The 19,624-nt window shown below is 38.1% G+C and overlaps 2 protein-coding genes across 2 annotated transcripts in view; one reads left to right on the top strand and one right to left on the bottom strand.

The window, feature by feature from the left end:
- Nucleotides 1–1,762, top strand: part of DNAH14 (dynein, axonemal, heavy chain 14) — a 50,269-nt gene extending 48,507 nt beyond the window's left edge. The window contains exon 7 of the mRNA XM_009894331.1: nt 1,592–1,762. Coding sequence (XP_009892633.1) covers nt 1,592–1,762 — 171 coding nt within the window. The remainder of the gene's footprint in view (nt 1–1,591) is intronic.
- Nucleotides 1,763–4,406: 2,644 nt separating this feature from the next.
- On the bottom strand, nt 4,407–17,034 carry LBR (lamin B receptor). The gene is made up of 13 exons (XM_009894290.1): nt 16,870–17,034; nt 14,994–15,188; nt 13,217–13,300; nt 12,388–12,565; nt 11,596–11,792; nt 10,749–10,803; nt 8,519–8,713; nt 7,836–7,939; nt 7,490–7,615; nt 7,225–7,393; nt 6,776–6,856; nt 6,558–6,680; nt 4,407–4,567 (listed from the first exon to the last, which is right to left on the bottom strand). The coding sequence occupies exons 1-13, from the start codon at nt 17,032–17,034 to the stop codon at nt 4,407–4,409; spliced, it is 1,833 nt and encodes a 610-aa protein (XP_009892592.1).
- Between the last annotated feature and the right edge of the window lie 2,590 nt (nt 17,035–19,624).

Here is a 19,624-nt window from a genome sequence, read left to right as displayed (position 1 = left end):
TAGTTATAGTACGGCTATTTTTAAAGCTGTGTTGCCAAAAGCAAATAGTTTGAATTTTAATGTGGCTTCAAGTTCAACTTTTTTTCCTTTCTTTTTTCCCTTTCTCTGCTCATTAATTTCCGCTTAGTTTCCTAAGGATCTACCAGACACTACGGTACTTTTCACAAGAATTCTCTTAATCTGATTTTATGCTTTTAGATGACTTCTCTTTCTGGTCAGTTGATAAACATTTACAAGTTTCTGCAGTTTGAAATCCAGGAGCAAGAAGGTCCTTAGTCAGGCTGACTAAACCTGACACGGCTCCAACAGGGAATACAAGCACCATAGGGACAAGTCCCGGGAAGTTCATCCTGGGAGGAGCGGACAAGCTCACGTGTTGCACAGCTCAAGTCTCAGAGATCCCATGACAGGTTGGTCACAGTAATATTTGGTTGCGTAGCGCATAAGGCATTGTGTATCTATTGCTTTAAATGTGGGAGTATGTTGCCACTGACGAATACCTGATCAGTCGTGTTTCTCACCCTTGGGATCGCTATTAAGTATTTTCTCCCAAGCATCTGCGAAGACACGTCTTGTGCCTGTCGTGTGCACTGACTGAAATTCTTGGCATCTGCATCTTCCACAAAAAGTATTTCACAAGGGAAATATTACCAGCTCAAAATTCCCCATTTTGATTGCGATTCACCTTCCCACAGGTGCCCAGGACGGGCTTATGATCCAATAGCTGTTCTTTAAGGCGTTACTGCTGCATGTCCAGCTTTCCTTTCTTCAGCCAAGGAGGGAACTGAAGACCAGGTGGACTCACTGAACCATCACCCTCTTACAACCCTTTACGCAGAGGGCAATCAGGGAAGCAAATGGTTGCACTGGATAAGCGTAACCTTCCACCAGTAAGGCACACATGCTATTCATTAGCGTGCACATGTAGAGCCTTTCTTCAAAAGGTTTCCCCACTCCCATGACAGGGCATGAAATACTTTTCTCACAGTACTCCTTGACATTGTTATTGCTTATATTTTTATATACAAAAAGGTAGAACAGAGGTTTCTAAAACAATTTTTTGAAAAGGATAATCCAGTGCGTAGCTTTTCTGAAATATTAAAAACATAAAAGCACTACCAAAGTAGCATTTCAGGGAACTTCCCAACCAGAGAAGAGTGTTGGAGTTTTTGGTTTCCATACAGACAGTGCAAGATGTTCTCTGCCCACGCACAGAAGAGGTTCTACACCCACTCCCCAAAACAGCTGTCACTCCACAAGAGGCAAGGACAATGCTTCCGATAAGGTTTTAACGAACTGTTCTGTATGTAACTTAAGCAAACATTTTTATTACCCGTGGTAAGTAACTTTCTGTAGGTAAAATTGTCATTACCATTCCTTTAGTCACGTACCAATTTCCACCAGAGTCCTGCTGACATTAGGTGAAATTAGCACGTTTCTTCCCTTAAACTGTAGCCAGTGACTACACAAAGTGTTTTTTGGTTTTGGCTTCTAACAGAAGCTGTGGGGAAACATACAATACAATGCAGGCTAAACAAGTGTTAATTCTCTCTTTTTACAATTAAAATTAATTTTACTTTTGGTTTAACAGAATGGAGGAACAAATGCATTAGCCTTGCCCACTTCACTAGACTCCCTAAAAGACCCAGGACACCATCACCTCCTGGCTTACCAGTTCACTGTGGAACAGCAATCTACCACACCAGCAAGGACAAAGTCAGTCACAAAAGCCGGTGTCCTGCTGTGCCAGCTCCGTGATTGACAATTCTCAGATACCTTTAATGATGAATGTTTCCTTTCTCCAAAGCCATCACCTTTTCCAGTAAAGACAATCACACCTGAAGTGACTATGCCCTGCGGCTCTGGAGCCTGCTTTTCCTTCCCCCGCCGAGCCCCTGCTTCTTAGCACTTTGCTTTTCCTTCAGTCCAGGCGGATGAGCAAGGTTAGCTGACATAAACACAGCTGATTCAAAGAACAAACATGCTCTCAGGCTGATGGTGGATCTGTACACTTTTGCTTAAAGAGAAGCAAAGGGAAGAAAAGGGAGAAATGGAGATCTTTTTATATGTAGAGATTTCCTTTCCTTAAAAATCCCCAGACAGGTTAGAGAAGCACCATACATGACCTTGTAACACCTCAACCCACACCACAAATACAAAAGGAAAAGATGGAAAAGGAAAAATCAGTGTTGTTGGTTTGGGTTTTTTTTCCACACACCACCATGAATAGAAAAAAACCCCACTACTTAATTTTCAGCAAAAGCTTTATTTTAGTTCATAGGCTTGTTTGTATTAAAAACAATTACTTCAAAATCAAATTCACATAAAACTCAGCATGTAAATAAACTGAAGTTACCATTGGTCAAGAAATGTTCCTGAAAGGCAAGGGGTCCGTGTTACATCTTAACACACTTGCGTGGTAGCAGATAAAACTGGGACGGCAGTAGCATCTCCTTGTTTACAGGCTGAGGAAATTAAACTGTCCCCCCTACACCCCTTCAATACATTTTACACCACCAGCTGCAAACTGGTGCAGTTAAATGATTGTTCTATTTCCCATTAATCCATTGATCAACCATGGAAAAAAAGTATCCCAGTTTTATCTGCTACTTCATGGCAGTAAATGCTCTTCAGCGTTGTCACAGGCACTGCTATTTTCTTCCAGGAATCAGAGTACTTGTCTTAAAACACTTTCCTTACAACACCACCACACAGATTTTCAGAGGAGACTGTCACAATCAAGCTACATTATATACACATCAAATGTACAATTTTCTTTAAAAAATGCCGGTGTACAAAATAGAGGGTTATTTTATTTAAAAAAATCCCGCGCTAGATTTCAATTACATCAACATTTTAAAAGAACTGGAATTGATGAATAACAGCAACATTCCGATTTATTAGGAACCTTCCTGCAAGCAAATGTAGAGGTACCTGCACTATATTTAAGAGTCTCTTAGAAAGTTGTGACAAGAGAAAAAAAGCTAATTAATTAATGCAAGATTATTTCAGTAAAATATAAAATTACTCTACTTATGAAGTAAATACTGCAAGGGCATCTGATTTACAGCCAGTTAGCCAAAGAATACAACTAGTGACTAGAACACATACATTAGTTAAAAAGTCAAATATATACAAAAATATATTAGAAAGTGGTCGAGTTTAACCACAGGCTCATGTAAAAAAATGTTGTTTTAAATAGCAATAGCAAAAAATAGCTATTTTCTCTATCTGCAACAGTACAAAAGGCAAAACCTACATATGAGGTAGCAATGCCAAATTAAAAAAACAACTTTGGATTGAGGAGCATTTCCTGTGTTTTCATAGCATATCTGTCAATACATATATTTAAATGAACACCTCAATTGTTTCAAGAATTAATACATTAATTTACAAAAACCTTTATTCAATTAACATTTTAAAAAGAATTACTGGAAATTGATTTAGTTTCTGATTTCTCCCGTTTCTAAAAAAGCTATCGCATTTTCAAACCCAAACACTGTACAGCAAAAAGGTGGAGGCTTTATTATACACACTCGGTAAACGCTATGGTACATTAAGACATAATTTACAAAGATCAGAATAAGCCAACTATGGTCATTTTATTCTTTTCTGTCAAATACGCACACGCTGCACCTTTTGCTACCCCATATTCAATGCTCAGTGCAGGATTATGGTTCACCACTCGCTTCCACAGCTGAAACAAGTGTTTGTATCATCTACCCTCAGGAGCCTGAGCCAGAATCCCGATCCCATCCCTTCGCCCCTCCTGCAGGCAAAGGGCAGGAGGGGCCACCTGAGCCTCCCTGACCAAAAAAATCCCGATTAATTAAAAGCCAGGAGGAGGACAATCACCCAGCTAAGCTGTGCCAGCTCTGGGCCCGGGGCCCCTCATGCAGGTCAAATCCTCCACTTCCAGCTCCACTGATGAAAAAGACCCTGCTGCTCCTCCAATTCAGGCAACTAAGTCAGCCATCTGAAGTTAGATGGTACAAGTAACACCAAAAAAATGAACTGGATGGAATTTCTGGTTTATTGCATCAAGAAAATAATATACTTTACATCACAGTGCTTAATTAAATGCAATAAAAAAATGTAAACTCAGGATTCTAGATAAAATTTAGCTTGAAAAATTAGGGCTCCAAGACTTTTTAAAATTCACAATTTTTTAAAAATTGAAGTCACAGACAGTCAGTTCACATAATTCACATATTTAAGATGACTTGTAAATACCTATTGATGCACTCCACTGTTTGGTCACTTGTTTGTTTGGTTTGGTTTTTTGTTTGTTTGTTTTTTTAAAAGCCTAAATAACAAATAGACCAAGTGCAAAGGTAAGAGGTATATTTTTATTTGCAAAGAAACTAACTTTAGAAGTAATTTGCAAATCAGGCATCTGGAGTGCTCTAGTAGATGTAAGGAAATATGCGGTATGGTACACGCTGACAATACCTTTCCCATGCCAAGCCATATTTTTGCTTACAGTGATGTTCATCACGAGCTTCTCGATGAACAAGCAAACAGATGAAATATATCACGTAGAAATATGGTAAAATATGATTGAAACCTGCAGAATAAAGTGAGAAATTCACTTTAAATATAGAAAAAAAAACATTCCAAAAGTGTTAGTTATTAACATACGACTGCTGCATGTTACACTCATATTGCAAAGCATCAAATACTCAACAGGACAGTGCAAAAATTGTGTGACATGTTTACATGCAAACAGGAAGAGACCCACAAAAAGCAATCCTTAAAATCCAGTCTCAAAACCTACCAACTTCACTCTCAATGCACACAAAGCTGGCACATATTTTAAGCTCTTTAGCTACCAAAACCAGAGAAACAGTTAAACCCCTGCAGCACTGAGCTGCCCCACACAAGCCCCCCAGGGTTTTCTCTGTAGGTGGTAACTCTAGATTTGCTCAGAGCACACTACTTGAGTTGTGGATTAAAAACTTGACATGAGCTGACAATGTGCACTGACAGCCCAGAAAGCCAACTATATCCTGGGCTGCATCAAAAGCAGTGTGGCCAGCAGGTTGAGGGAGGGGATTCTGCCCCTCTACTCCACTCTCATGAGACCCCACCTGGAGCACTGCATTCAGCTCTGGAGCCCTCAGCACAGGAAAGACATGGACCCGTTGGAGCGGCTCCAGAGGAGGGCCACAAAAACGATCAGAGGGATGGAACACCTCTCCTGTGAGGAGAGGCTGAGAGAGTTGGGGTTGTTCAGCCTGGAGAAGAGAAGGCTCCAGGGAAACCTAATTGCGGCCTTTCGGTACATAATGGGGGCCTGCAGGAAAGATGGGGAAGGACTTTTTAGCAGGACCTGTTGCGATAGGACAAGGGGTAATGGTTTTAATCTAAAAGAGGGTAGATTCAGGCTAGATACGCAGAAGAATTTTTTTACAATGAGGGTGCTGAAGGACTGGCACAGGTTGCCCAGAGAGGTGGCAGATGCCCCATCCCTGGAAACATTCAAGGTCAGGATGGACAGGGCTCTGAGTGAGCAACCTGATCTAGCTGAAGATATCCCTGCTCAATGCAGGTGGGTTAGACCAGATGACCTTTAAAAGTCCATTCCAACCAAAACCATTCTATGATTCCATAATCCCTTCCCACCCATCCTCACCCCCTACACAGTTACAGCAGCACTTCCACTTCTGCCATTACGAAGCTGACAGAGAATTCGAGTCCTTCATTTTCATGGGTGGAATGCTCTTCTAGGATACTGTCTACAAGTGTATATGCTAATTTAGTATCATCTACTTCCAATTAAAATCTAAAATAAAATTAACCCCTGGAGGAACACCTGAATCCCAGCATCCACTCTCAGCCCACACTGCTGCTCAGGGCCTTAACCACTTGATGAGAAAGTTCCACTTTATCAAAACTCCCTGTGTCTCACAGTCTGCAGAAGTCAGCTCTGTCTCAGAAGAGAATCTGTCATGCTCATCTCTGTGCTTTTATAGAAAGGAAACTCCTTCAGGCAAGGGAGGAGCCCAAAGCCACTTTTCAAACTTGAATTGAGAGGGGGGCAGGACTACCATGATGAAACATATCTTCTGAGACTGTCACCGCTCTTTCTAAGCTCTTGCAAAGAACCAGGACTACAAAACCCCATTGGACAAAAGGCTCCCTAATTTCCTCCAAGTGTAAACTTCATGGAAACTAAGAAGTAGTCATTAACAAAAACTTTGAAACAGAATTCCATTCCTTTGTGTTTGATGACTTTTTTTGTTTGGTTGTTTTTTTCGGTTGTTTTGTTTGTTTGTTAGGTACTTTGCCTGAAGTCTGTCCCTGCGTGTGGTAGCCCTTGACTCCACGCGAACTCCCACTTTCTGGGAGCTCCCTTTGAAAACACTACAGCACAGCAAATTAGCCTAAACAAATGTAAGGAACAACTCATTAGCAAGCAAGCCCCTTGCAGAAATTTGCCATTCAATTAATTACAGGTTTTAGTATCTCAATCATCACTTTGCATTTCAAACCCAGTCAGATGCCAACACACGCAAGCATTTTTGATAAAATCCACTTTAGTTTCAGGAACTTACCGCAGGGTAGGGACCATGCTAGAGCCATGATGATGTCACCGAGATAATTAGGGTGACGAACAAAACCCCACCAGCCCGTGACAAGAAGCCCTTTTCCAGTTGCAGTGGGTATAAATTTCAGATCTGTGAATAGAGTATTGTAGTCAATACAACAATTGAAATGTGTATTTAACAAAGAGACATTGTATAGCAATTGAACAAATAAAAAATGCACTTACAGGCCAATTTGGGATCTGCTGGATTCCTTCGGAAATTATTTTTCTGAGAGTTTGCGCTACGGAATATATAATACCCAATACCTGAAAATAAATATTATTTATTTTGCATTGTCAGTATTTTCCAGTTCTCCTTCCTTGAACAAAAGCACTCTGCTACACTTCATTCAAAATGTTTAAGCCACTTCTACAACTCCAGACAGCATCCACCTAAAGATGCCTCTCAGCAGAACAATCAGGTGTCCAGACTCTTGTTTATCCTTCGTTTAATAAAATGAGAATTTTTTTTTTTTTTTTATATTAAACAGTAGCCAGACACATGCTTCCACCAGCTGTGGTAATACAGAAAATATGATCACTGCATCTTAGCTAAAGCTTCAGCTCACAATTCAAGAAACAAAATCAGTACTACGTTGTTACTACCAGTAACAATAACATTTACTGTAACTTACAGTTCAGAAGAGTAATTGCAGCAGCAACAGGCCAAGAAATTGCAGTAGGATGACCAACTAAATAGTAGGCCTGCAGACTGTAGACAAATGGAACCCACACCAAATCTCCGAATGCTAGCATGAATCCAAATCCATCATGGGTAATATCCATTGTAGTCAAAATAGCTTCCTAGAAACAAGGAGGAAGGAATTTAGGATTTACAAAGCCTCATTCATTTAACATGGTAATTAGAAATGGTAACAGTTTAATATGATTGCCATTTACCTCGTTCCACAGAGCATCCACCACATAAAGAAGCTGAAAGCCGTTCACGAGTATCATTGACAGAGATGGCATACTTTGATTGTGTATCTTCATCTCAGCCAAGAGCATTGCCAAGTTTATAACAACCTAGTTTAGAAAATATTTTATTACAAACTTTACTTTTAAAATACAGTGGTCTTTTCTGTTACATTACAGGACATTTTAATTCAGATGTTTTGGACCAATACTTAAGTTTAAAAAAAAATAATAACCCATTTCACAAGCAATAGTTTGCAACTAACGACCCATAATAATTAGTGCAATATTTATGCAAATAAAATCAAAATAACTATGATTACTGACTCACCCAGCCAATTAATCCTGGACGCAACTCACAGAAGTATTTGAGGTCAAAACTGCCAATACGAGGGTTTAATTCGTGTCCAGTAAAGAAATCATAAACGAAATACCCTGCAGATGAGACATGCTCTTGGTTAGCAATACTATTCCTTTTATCCTCTACTACACTCCCTACAGAGCAGTTCCTACTTTCTACTAATTTCTCTTGAAAACTGAACTCAGCTAACTAGATTTAGAAGTGCACAGCAAATAGAAATACACTGTAAGTTCAAGTTCTGTACCTGGCTTTCCACTGTCAAAATATCTAGATTTTTCAGTTTTTCTTTCCATTCTCAGCTGTTTCAGGCAAAGGCCCAGGAGCAGGGGTACCATGAAACGAAGGGGCCAGGCCTTTTGAACATATGCTTAAAACTGAAAGGAAGGAACTGTCCTCTCATTGCTAGGGGCCTAGACCAGCCAAGATATTTTTGCATAAGCTATTCAAGATAATCCACCTAAAATTTTAAGCATTTTACAGTATCTGAGTGTGAACAAAAAAATTGCCATTTAACCTGCAACATGAATTTTACATTGGTAGAAAGTAAAAGTCACAATATTATAATAACCAGCCCTAAATCTAGCCTTTAATTCATAAAAGTGAAACTGTAGCAAACAATCGGAAAGAAATTATCCAAAATACTTTGAACTCACCAGAATTTCCACCTGGTGCTAGCTCTTCCTCGGGTGATTTCAGGGACCGAATATACAGATAAATGCTTAACACCATAGAAAAAACTGCAGCTGACACTGCAAACTGCATGAAGTGATCATACAAGTAACGAAGTTCAAATTGAAAGTATAATAAAGTTCCAATAGCTGCAGCAGTCAAAACAAACGCATAAAACCCTAAAAGGATGTAGAAGAAAAACACATTAGCCAAAATAAAAAATCATTCTGGTAGAACCTCCCCAGTCCAGCCTTTTTGCATTTTTACTTCCTCCAAGATTTGTCTAGATTCCAATTACGTCTTACATATCCCATCTTCTTGAGGTTCAAATTTCTGTGGCACAGCAATATACCTAAGACATTCTATCTATGCCCTGAAATTTCCTGTGCTCCTCATGAAAAGGACAAGAGGCAGGAACACTGAGTGCTCCTGAATTTTTTTTTACAACAACATAGGATCCAATTTCAGATTTTATTGGAAAAATGGACACTGACACTAATACTTGATAATGATAGCAGGTCACAAAATCTTATCTGTGGGACACTGAAGATAACCATGTTTTCTTCGAGTTATCTTCATACATATCTCAATACAGATAGCAGTAATTAAAATATTATGAAAAAGTATCAAGTCAGAACTTGAACACAAAACTTTTGTCCTTTGAGAGTATAAAATCATGTAGAGTGGAATGATGTCCAAATATAAGCAGGAAGTTCTATACAGCTCTCACTTAAGTACCTTCTATGAAGGCCTTCATAGGGTCACAAAGGTTGAGGTTAGAAGAGACCTCCGGAGCCCATCTAGACCAACTCCCCTGCTCAAACAGGGCCACCTAAAGCCAGTTGCCCAGGACCATGTCCACACAGCTTTTGACTATCTCCAAGGATGAGACTCACAACTCCTCTGTGCAAGCTGTGTCAGTGCTCAGTTACCCGCACAAAAAAAAAAAAAAAAAAAAAAAAAAACACAAAACTGTTTCCTGCTGTTAAGATGGAACCTCCTGTATTCCAGTTTATGCCCATTGCCTTTTGTCCTGTCTCTGGTCATCTTCCTTTCCTCAAGAAGGCTTTCAAAGTTGCTTCTCTCTCTCTTTTTTTTTTTTTCTTTTTTCTTTTTTTAAACTATCAAAACCATGTAGGCTATTTCCTTCGTTTATCAGAATGTGGAAAAAAAATTGCAGGACTATGCCCCTACTAAAGACATAAGTCCAAAACAAAAGCAGTTATGAGGGAGCTTCAATATGACTCACTTCTACAGGACATAATTCACTCTGCTTCTATGATTTAGAGCCCTATTCCATCTTAAAAACATGACTTTAAAATCGCGCATCTTAACGGACTATGACAAAACCCCCCTGAGCTATTTAATATAACATTTGGCTTCCATTACTATCAGACAGTGTCCTTGAGCTGACTAATCAATTAAACAGGTAATCTGTAATACCTGCAAGGCATCAAATTAAGACTTCTCTATTTAAGCCTGGAAAGCAGGATGGCTGAAATACGTTAAACCAGACCTAAACCTAGATGAGAAACTTGCCTTTTCCGTAGGAAGTGAAATCTGATCTGAATAAGGACTCAGAACTGTTCTCTGCCAGGCAAGACTAAGAACATCTTAAATCAATTAAAACACATTTTTTATTTGTCTGTAAACCAGAGACAGCCAAGATGATCTAGACACATGGGATAAGGTCTCTTCAGATCACTCCTAGAGCAAGTATCCTTATCACATGGGCATTATCAATACTTCCGATCAGCAACTGCCTGTTCAGCAATTACTCAGGGAATATGACAGGAATCACCAGTCGCAACTGGATGCAGACCAGGTGCCCTATATAGTGTGATGTTTTGCTCTTGGAGCAGTTAGTTCCTGATCTTTACTAACCTTCTTCAAAGAAAAGGTTCATCCTATTTTATGAAAGATTTACAAGAGATACCTAGTGTCATGGTTTCGGCATGGCTTTTGCCCTACCTATTAAACTGTCTTTTTCTCAACTCACGAGTTTTTCCTCACTTTTACTCTTCTCATTCTCTCCCCTGTCACACTGGGGGGGAGTGAACAAGCAGCTGCACGGTTCTAGCTGCCAGCTGGGGTTAAACCACGACACCTAGTTTGATCATAGAGTATCATTCATCACTTGTATCTTACGTTACAGAGAACTGCAAATCAGATAGTGGCATCAAATTGCTGAATAAGCAACTGCAACACGCTTACCATTTATCCGGTACTGCAGTTTCCTTCCATTTGAAAGAGGCAGGCCTTCTACAACCTAGGAAAAATAAAATACTAGTGTTTCAACAAAGTACTTCCTGGGGGCACTGGAAGGGAAAGGAAATCAAGCACATCTCTGCCACAAAGACATTCAATCAAGGTAACCAGCTGGACACATCCAAATCTAAGTCTCATACGTTGTTCTCAAAAGCATACTTTGGATATCAAAAGAAAAAGGGTAACAGTTTCAAATAAAAACACTTTTTAAAGAAAAAAAAAATCTTTTCTTAACCAGCCTAAAGAAAACAGAACAGCTCCAATCATTGTAAACATGTATAGCAATAGAATAACATGACTGAATGATCTATTTATTCTAGTGTTCTTTCAGAATCTGCCAGTATCCCTCAAGTCACAAAAAGAGAGAAACGGAGCATTTGCCCGATACACATATGGCTAGAACGGTTTATAGATTCCTCTAACTGAAGATCATCTTCCAAAACACTGAATATCAGTAAGAAACTGAGTATCAAACAGTTTGTTGACTTAGAAGTCAGATACCTGAAATTCTTCTAGAATTCTATCAAGCAAATGATATCCATGCTTTGACTTGAACTCCTAAATAATGCCTTCTGCCTTTTCTACTGTAAGACTGTGAAATGCACAGCCATTAAATTCTTAACAAACCGTGCTACTTGAAGGTTACAGAAATCTGCAGTAGACATATTCCAGCTTAATACGGAAAACTAATTCATTTGCTTTCAAATTCACTGCTTTAAGAATATACCCTACCTTCCAGCCTAACACACAAATTAATTATCTATAAAGACTCAATTGCTACTGAACAGCTTACCTTTCCAATTGGCAGTAAGTAAAGCAGAGCTTGAAAGAAAAACCACAGAAGAAAAATACCAAACACCCTAGCCTCCCAGAGACTTTCAAGTGCTGGGAGAGGAGGAGGAAAGTTCATAAGACTGGGGTCATCTTGTTTGCACATCAACAGCAAGTAGAATACAGTAGCAGGCAGGAAAAATATCAGCATAAAGGTTCCTGTAAACAGACATCATGCCATATTAGAAGATAAACATGGAAAATAAAAAAAAACCCTAGTTTCAATCTCACTAATAAAGTTCGATATTAACTTTAGTAACAAAGAAGAGGTTGTCATTATCTATTCCTGAAGCAAGACACCGGCCATCCCCCAGTCATGTAATGGGATACAGAGAAAGTATTCTCACTCCTATATGGGGTCATAAAACCAAACCGAAGGATCAGAACCACCGCAGCCCTTTAAAGCCATTCAAAAAACTGTATAAACAATACTTTACTGTTGAGTTCAAAGCACTTGGGTTTTCAAAATGTAAAAACTTTGCTAGTTACTTCTTAAATTTCATTTGGAAGTATTTAAATCTCACTATGCAAGGGAAGGCTCAAGATCTTCACTCTATTTCACATGAGAACCAAGTGTAATAACGGTTCTTTGTCACCAATACCAGTACAGACTACAGGAAGCACTGTCACATGACTCTGGATGCTGCAACCAGGGTCCAAAAATCAGAAAAACAGTTCTTGACATCACATGGTCAATAAGTAAACAACATAAAAGTACTATTTTTTAAACTATTATGACAATTTGCACACATACCAATTCTTCCACCAAACTCTAGCTCCTTTGTTTTTGGTGATGCTTTTTCAATTGTTTTTATTGCCTCAAAAATCTTTTTCTCTGAATATATCTCTTCTTTTTTCTTCTCTTCTTTTCTCGGACGCAAGCTGTACTGTTCAAGCACACGCTCTATTTCCAGGTCTGGTTTCGACTTTTGCTGTTAATGAATAAAAAGAATTCAGTGATTTTACTTTATTTTATTGCAATGTTTTATATTTAAGAGGATATAATTCACTATAAAACACTAATATACAATGTGTTCTACTTCTATACAGTACTTAAGTTTATGCATTTATATGAAGAGCCTGCTAAAACCAGTTTCATTGTGATCACTTAAGGCCATGATTACTTATTGGCATCAGTCCCACCCTCCTCACCCCCTTTCTGTCGTAACTCTGTGCATTAGCTAACAATCAGGACTAAAGAACTGATTTGAAAAAACAGAAACAAAAACGACACCCCCAAAAAATCACGTTCTATGGCCAGACATTCACACTTTAAGAGAGTGGGAATGAACACAGGTAACCCGTGAGGGTTTGATGGGGAAAAAAAACCAAAACAAAGCACAAAAAACCACAAACCACCACCAAGAAAAATGAATGTTATGCAGCTCTAACACTCTTCCCTTCTGACAACTTCACCTCCCTCTCCCCTGAACTTAGATAGCTGAACAGTAAACTTATTTGACCGCTAAGTTTTATGTTGCATTCTATTTCTCCTTGATTACTGTATTGCCTTTTTCTAAGGATTTCTGAGAAATCCAAGTTAGAATGCGACATAAAACTAAGGGTAAATACAATGTTCATACCTCCAAGATTATGCAGGATGTGTCATTTTTTTCTGTACTGTCAGGTTCACCATTGTACCTTCTGGTGTTATTCTCACTTGGTTTCTGGTTAAAAGAAAAAACATAGTTTTACCTTGCTGAAAATAACAGCTGCTTTAAGTGTAAGTATATAATGAATAATTAAGAACACTATCTAGTCTTTTTTCCAACAGCAACTGCTTCAGTTTTCTCCACAGGAACACAAGTGGGTTCAATATCCAAAGTATGGACCACTTCAGCTCACAAACAAGGGAAGAAAACTCACTTAAGAAAAGGTTACTAATTTCTTTAAATAACCAGTGAAATTAAGAGAGAATACAGCTTCCCAGTTATTTTTAACTCATCATTAGGAACTGCCAAGTATAAGATACACGTCTATTTAGTAATTCTATTAGGAAAGAAGAGGAAATTTCAGCGTCCTATATATGACACTGCTCTGCAGGACTGAAAATTTGGTTTTCCATCAAAAACCTTTCTAAGAAACAAATTCTCTTAGAAAAATTCTTTTAATGAGTCTAGCTTACACAGCTCTAGGAAGACACGACTCATCTGTTTTGTTTTATTTCAACTTAAGTTTTGTTGAAAAGGAGGAGGTCATTCCAGTTATACAACAAGCAATAGATCAATCCTACTCCTCTGATAGAAGCCAGCAGAAAATCACCAAAGATATTTTAACCTTTTTGTCCAAAGTAAAGTTTAGCTGCTGGTTACAAACTACTTAATACGAGCATATGGTCCACAGGCTATGCAGTGGGTCACACAGCTCAAAGTAGTACACTGCAAAACAAAAACCACAGCAATTTCAGTGCCAAAGAACGCTTTTAGTAGTAGCAATTCACTAAACTAAACCTACCTATTTAGTTTACATTGGTCTAGTTTAGTTTAGTTGAAACCTTACTAAAACTTATCTATTTTCAATAGATCAGCAGAAGGCATTTCCAATTCAAGGGACTGTGTCTCATACAAGCATCACTTGAAGCTCTCAAGAGCATGAGAGGCAAAAGAAATGTTGTTTGTCTCTTAACAGAGAAACATCAGCTCTATTATGCTTCACTTACACAACACCAGAACCATTTCTAGTACTCAATATAACCTGCACAAAACGGCTGAGAACAAACATGACAAATTTCAGCTAAAAACCAGATATCTGATAAACTTACAAATTGTTACAGGATAGTTTTTGTAATGAAAACGGTTCTGCAATATCATCAATCAGCAAGGCCATATATATATGTATATTCCACACTTGAATTCTGCAGCAATTCTCCCACAGATGCTTCGCATGTTTTCCATTACTATTTTAATGAACTGTATATGGAAACAGAACTCGTTTTATTTCGAATTCTTATACCTACCTGCTATGTATTCATCAATACATCTTAAAAGCAGCCTAAATTCCTTTGCCCCATCTCACAAGTGGGAGCATACGAACGACTACAACATTAAAACATTAAAGAACTTGTGTTTGAATTCTAAGAACTTAACACTACCACCAAATTCAAATGGAACTTAACAACATAGACTGACATTTCAAGAATTTCCTCGCAACTCGGCAGGCTAGAAAGCCTGTTTTCAAAGAAAAAAAAGGCAGTTCTGAGACATATTTTTGCAGCTAATTATGTTGTTCAGGGAACATGAATTACAGCTGGCTTTTACAACAGTAAACCCAGTACGTATAAAACAAATCTTTCACAAATAGCAAAAATTTGTTTTTAAAAAAATCCAACAAACCCACACACAAAGAACAAACAAACAAAACTAATACCAGTAGAGCTAAGTTGGTTTCCTGAATGGTTTTCTTTTTGTCATCTTTATGTTCTCTGCTTTGGGAAGAAGAACGACGTCTGCCTTTTGCTGGCCGACCAGGAGATCTAGACCGAGATCTGCTACTACTTCTTCTGGAGGGTGAACTTGAAGAGGACTGGCTTTTCCTGTGTTTGAACGATGATTGTGACTAAAAAAGAGGGGAAGTAAGCAAAATCTTATCTTAGGTGTTCCAAAGAACAATTTTAGAAATTGGGCTTTTTATGATGAGGACTCTGGCAGATAGTTCTACAGAACCGTCTCTTATTTCCTTTACTGATGTTGTACAAAGGCTGTTAAGAAAGAGCACCTACAGCATACTCATTTTGCTTGTAATACCCAAATAATCCTGTCCCAGAAATCCCTACAGAAATCAGCATATGGATGTAAGCTATCAATGTGAGCACCAAGCTCTTAAGGCGTACTGCCCTCTTAAGCCTATGCACAAGTAAATGAAATGATAGCCATCTCTTAAGCTTTAAGAGATGCTTATCATTTCAATTACTTAGCCTTATTAATACACTTGGCACATCAAGATGCAATGATCTGTTTCAGGCAACATAGGCTCAGATCAACATTAAAAAACCCCAAGTCAGCTAAATCATTAAAGTAGATGTGATAACTAATTTCACAAGCAGTTTTCCCCAAAAGCACCCAGTTTTATTTTTCTGTGAAGTCTACAATGCTTATTTTCCCCATGTAAAAACTTCCACAACACAATTTCTGTAAGGCACAAACGCTTTATGACAAAGAAAGGTTATTTTCTCAGCTTGAGTCTGCTAACCTGCAGGCACAAAATAAACCAGTTAGAAAGTCTTAAAGCAGTGAAAACAGTTGTCTAGCTCAAGGCAGAAACATTTTGTCCCAAAAGAAATAAGTCAGTTACGCGGCATGTACGCTGCCACCAAAAAGTGAAACTACAGTTCACATAACATACAAGTTACCTCTGAACTTATGCAGGTTTCAAAACAGGCCTTAAAAATCAGCTACAGCAAATATCAAATACATTTCGTCTCATGCATTATCCCATTTTAAATTAAACTTGTACACAGAGTTTTAACAGCCTTTATTAGTAACAGGAAATGAAATAATAAAGACATAAAGAGGAAGGGATGTGCTTACATACATATGTCATGACTCTTGAAAAAGTCCCTAAGTGTCACAAACAGAGCAAAATACCTTACGAAGCCTTTGGGGACCTAAAACACTACATGCTATTCACACATTTTAAGTCTGTGTTTAAAGGGTATGCACTATTTATATTTACAGTGATCCTTAACTATATGCTTGCATTTGTTTTCAAATTTGCTTATTTAGAAGTGGAAAAATCAGGGAAGTTTAATTTAAAAAACTCTTCACTTTAAATAGGCAAAAAGCTGCCCAATAAGAAAAATAGCAATCACCTATTTTCCAAATTAATAGCAGACAAAAGAAATAGGCTTAAAATAGAGCAAAGATTGGTTGATGTTATCAGTATCAAATCAGTATCAACCCTCTGGTAACTAGCTTTATAAGCTACCCGACAATTTTTCATGAACAAACATGCTACAGAGTTCCTGAACAATCAGACTTATTTTTCCCCAAATGTATCACTGTTTTTTCAATAGAAAGAAAACAATTCTGCTTCTTTAAAGACAGGGTCAGCACTCTGTACTTCTACTTGTGATGTCATGTAGGAAAAACCTATTATTTAGCATCAATTCCTTGAAAAAAAAAAGTTAATGAAAACTTACAAAGCGACTATCCAATTTTAAGTTGTATTTTTATCTACATCACAAAATCAGCATAATCCTCCATTAGAAATACTGATAATTATATAAAAGTGTACTAACCCTTATATCGCTTTCTTTCAACTCAAGTTCGGTCCCATCTTTGTACTTAACAGTATAAAGATGAGAAACATCATCGTAACTAGTCACTTGTACTTCATAGTACAGGACACTTCCTGGCCAACGGCCCATCACCACCTCACCATCAGCAAACCTCCGGTTTGGCATTTTCCAAAAGGAATACCTAGAAAAGAAATAAATCAACACGTAAGTCAGCTAAACATTAGGCTTAATTTTTCCCTACTCTCTTTCCATAGCATTAAAGCTGGAACAGGCAAGCTTTAAAGTAAACAACTCTTCACTTTAAATAGGCAAAAAGCTGCCCGATAAGAAAAATAGCAATCATCTATTTTCCAAATCAGTAGCAGACAAAAGAAATAGGCTTAAAATAGATAAATGATTGAAGTTAGATGTTATGAAAAATGTTCAAACGTATCCAAAGTACAACTAGACCAGTACTCAGTATGACATACAATCTCCCTCAGAGACCATCAAAACCAGGCAAGGCATGTATTTGACCAAAATTACATAATGCAGTTGATCTTACCTAGAGGGGAAAAAAGTAGATTAGATGGTATCTAAGTGTCCTCTAACCCTCTTTGCCTGTGGTTCTACAAAAATTACAGAAGTCATGATTTCTAAATGTTAAAATAAAATGTCCCAAATCTATTTAGTACACACAGCCACATTACATACTTTCTTCAATTTGTTATGACAAACACTCAAAAGTTAGGAAACACCAGAATTTAGGCTCCTGTCTGGGTTGAGTATTTTTTCTTGTCCGCCTATTTAGCACAAGGCATGTAATGCCTGTGGCAGGGGCCTGTAGGAAAACAAAGTACAGCATCAGAGCAATCACATAATATTCTGAAAAACTGAATTCTAACCCCCTGTCTGCACCATAAAGTTTTTACTTGATATTAGCAAAACAGGGTTTAAGTGACTACCACCCTTGGTCCACCATACCAGGTTGCTGGAAGAAAAACCCACAACTGCAACTGAAAGGAAGTTATGTTTTTAAATGCAAAGTCCTGTGCAACTCTATGAAAATTGCCTTGTATTATGTCATTGCCATCTGAAAATAGGTATTCTTAGCAGAAGATACTTTTAACCTGAACTTCTGTGACTCAGGCCTCAACATACAAAGTGATGGCATCTTAAAAGTCTAAGGTAAAATACACACTTACGTACTATCACCATTTGTATGATGAACATAGGAACTTTGAATAGGGAGGGAGGAAAACAAACCAGCAAATGTTTTTGTTTCAAGGCATTTTAACTTGTTTGCTACAAATAAGATGTGAAGCCACACAAAATGAGATGAAATGAGTACCCAGTTAAATATTTGTTTTATTACACATTAACTAACCTGCAGTGAAAAGTTAGATTCTTTGGCAAAAAATACTGGTAATATGCAATCACAGACCTTCATAACACATTGGGGGATGGGGCTAAGTGAGGCTTTTCAATCAACTTGCATTCTGGCATTTCCTGAAGCTGCTGCTGTTGTTGGATTTCACACCGGTGTAGCTCTTCAAGTCAAAGAAGAAACCAAAAACTTGGCAAAATTCCCTCATGTGGATTTTACTGCTAATATTCCTAGTTGCTTCAAACAGAAACATCTGGCCACCTCCTTTGCTATATAATATTTGAAGGAGCAAAACCATTAAGTTTTATCATTTGGTTTCACTGACACTTGCCAGTTAGAAAAATGATCAGAGTTCTGGTCCATGCCTGTAGGCACATGCTTTTCCAGCTCATCTGTCTTCTACCTAGGGTTTCTTGTCCCAGTCTCTTGTTACTTTCTTACTCTTTCTGAATTCCTACTCCTCTGACCCTGTTTTATCCCAGTCAGTTGAATCTCAAATTGATATACTAGCTTCTTATGACTCAGTGAAATACAATTTACATGTTTTCATTTTAAATTCTTCTCCATTCTCTCCTTACCACCCCTCCCCCCTTTTAATTCCTTGGGGGTTTTCATCCTTTTCTGCTTTAGTTCACCAAACTAGTTCCAGTTCCTCATCATCATCTCTGGGCTCAAGATCTGATCTCAATTCTCATCTGTCTCCTTTTCCAGTTTTCTCACCCAAAAGACAGCTCTTTAAGAGATCCACATGTACTACTGCACTTTCCCCAGTCTCTCACACAGTTCCAGCTTCTTCCTCCTCTTCCATAGTCTAAACACCGGTCTTCCACAAAGTCCAGTCATAGCTTTCACCAGATATCATAACCTGATCTATGACTTCATTTGCTCTTTGCTGCTGTACTTCCTACACTCCAGCCAACCATTTCTTCTCTCGACCTGGAACACCTCAGGCATCGTCTGTAAACTGACCACGGCAAAGCTGCCAGATCCTAAGACAAAGTTGTGGAAAACAGAATCTTTGGAGTTTAGGTCCTTTTTGAAAAAGGAAAACAATTTTTCACTACTACTAACAACATGTAAACTGATTTTTATGATTTAGAACAACCACTTCAAAATTTAGATATAATTTCATAAGGATAATAAAATGCAATTCTCTGCCAAACTTCAAAACCCAGCATTTTTGTACACAAACATGAAGACAGCCAAAATAAAAGGTATAACCTGATGATTTAATTCTTTTTAAAGGCAGAAAGACCTTCCTGTCCTCCAACCTTGTTCTCAAAAGGAGCTGTTAGTTTTAAGACATTGGAAAATGTGATTGAAGGCCCTGAAGCTAAATCAATGCTATGTATATCAGCCCAAGGTAGATATCAATGATATGAAATTCCA

Source organism: Charadrius vociferus, unplaced genomic scaffold, assembly GCF_000708025.1.
Source record: "Charadrius vociferus isolate BGI_N301 unplaced genomic scaffold, ASM70802v2 scaffold261, whole genome shotgun sequence".
NCBI lineage: Eukaryota > Metazoa > Chordata > Aves > Charadriiformes > Charadriidae > Charadrius > Charadrius vociferus.
The sequence above is the reverse complement of the archived record's forward strand: the minus strand, read 5'-3'. Positions and strand labels throughout refer to the sequence as shown.

Excerpts from the sequence above, each read along its gene's own strand:
- LBR (XM_009894290.1), bottom strand. The coding sequence starts at position 17,034 with ATGCCAAACCGGAGGTTTGCTGATGGTGAGGTGGTGATGGGCCGTTGG. Across the intron at positions 7,394-7,489 it reads TGGATGCTCTGTGGAACGAG|GAAGCTATTTTGACTACAAT; the intron begins GTAAATGGCAAT and ends CCTTGTTTCTAG. Across the intron at positions 4,568-6,557 it reads AGCATGGTCCCTACCCTGCG|GTTTCAATCATATTTTACCA; the intron begins GTAAGTTCCTGA and ends TTTATTCTGCAG.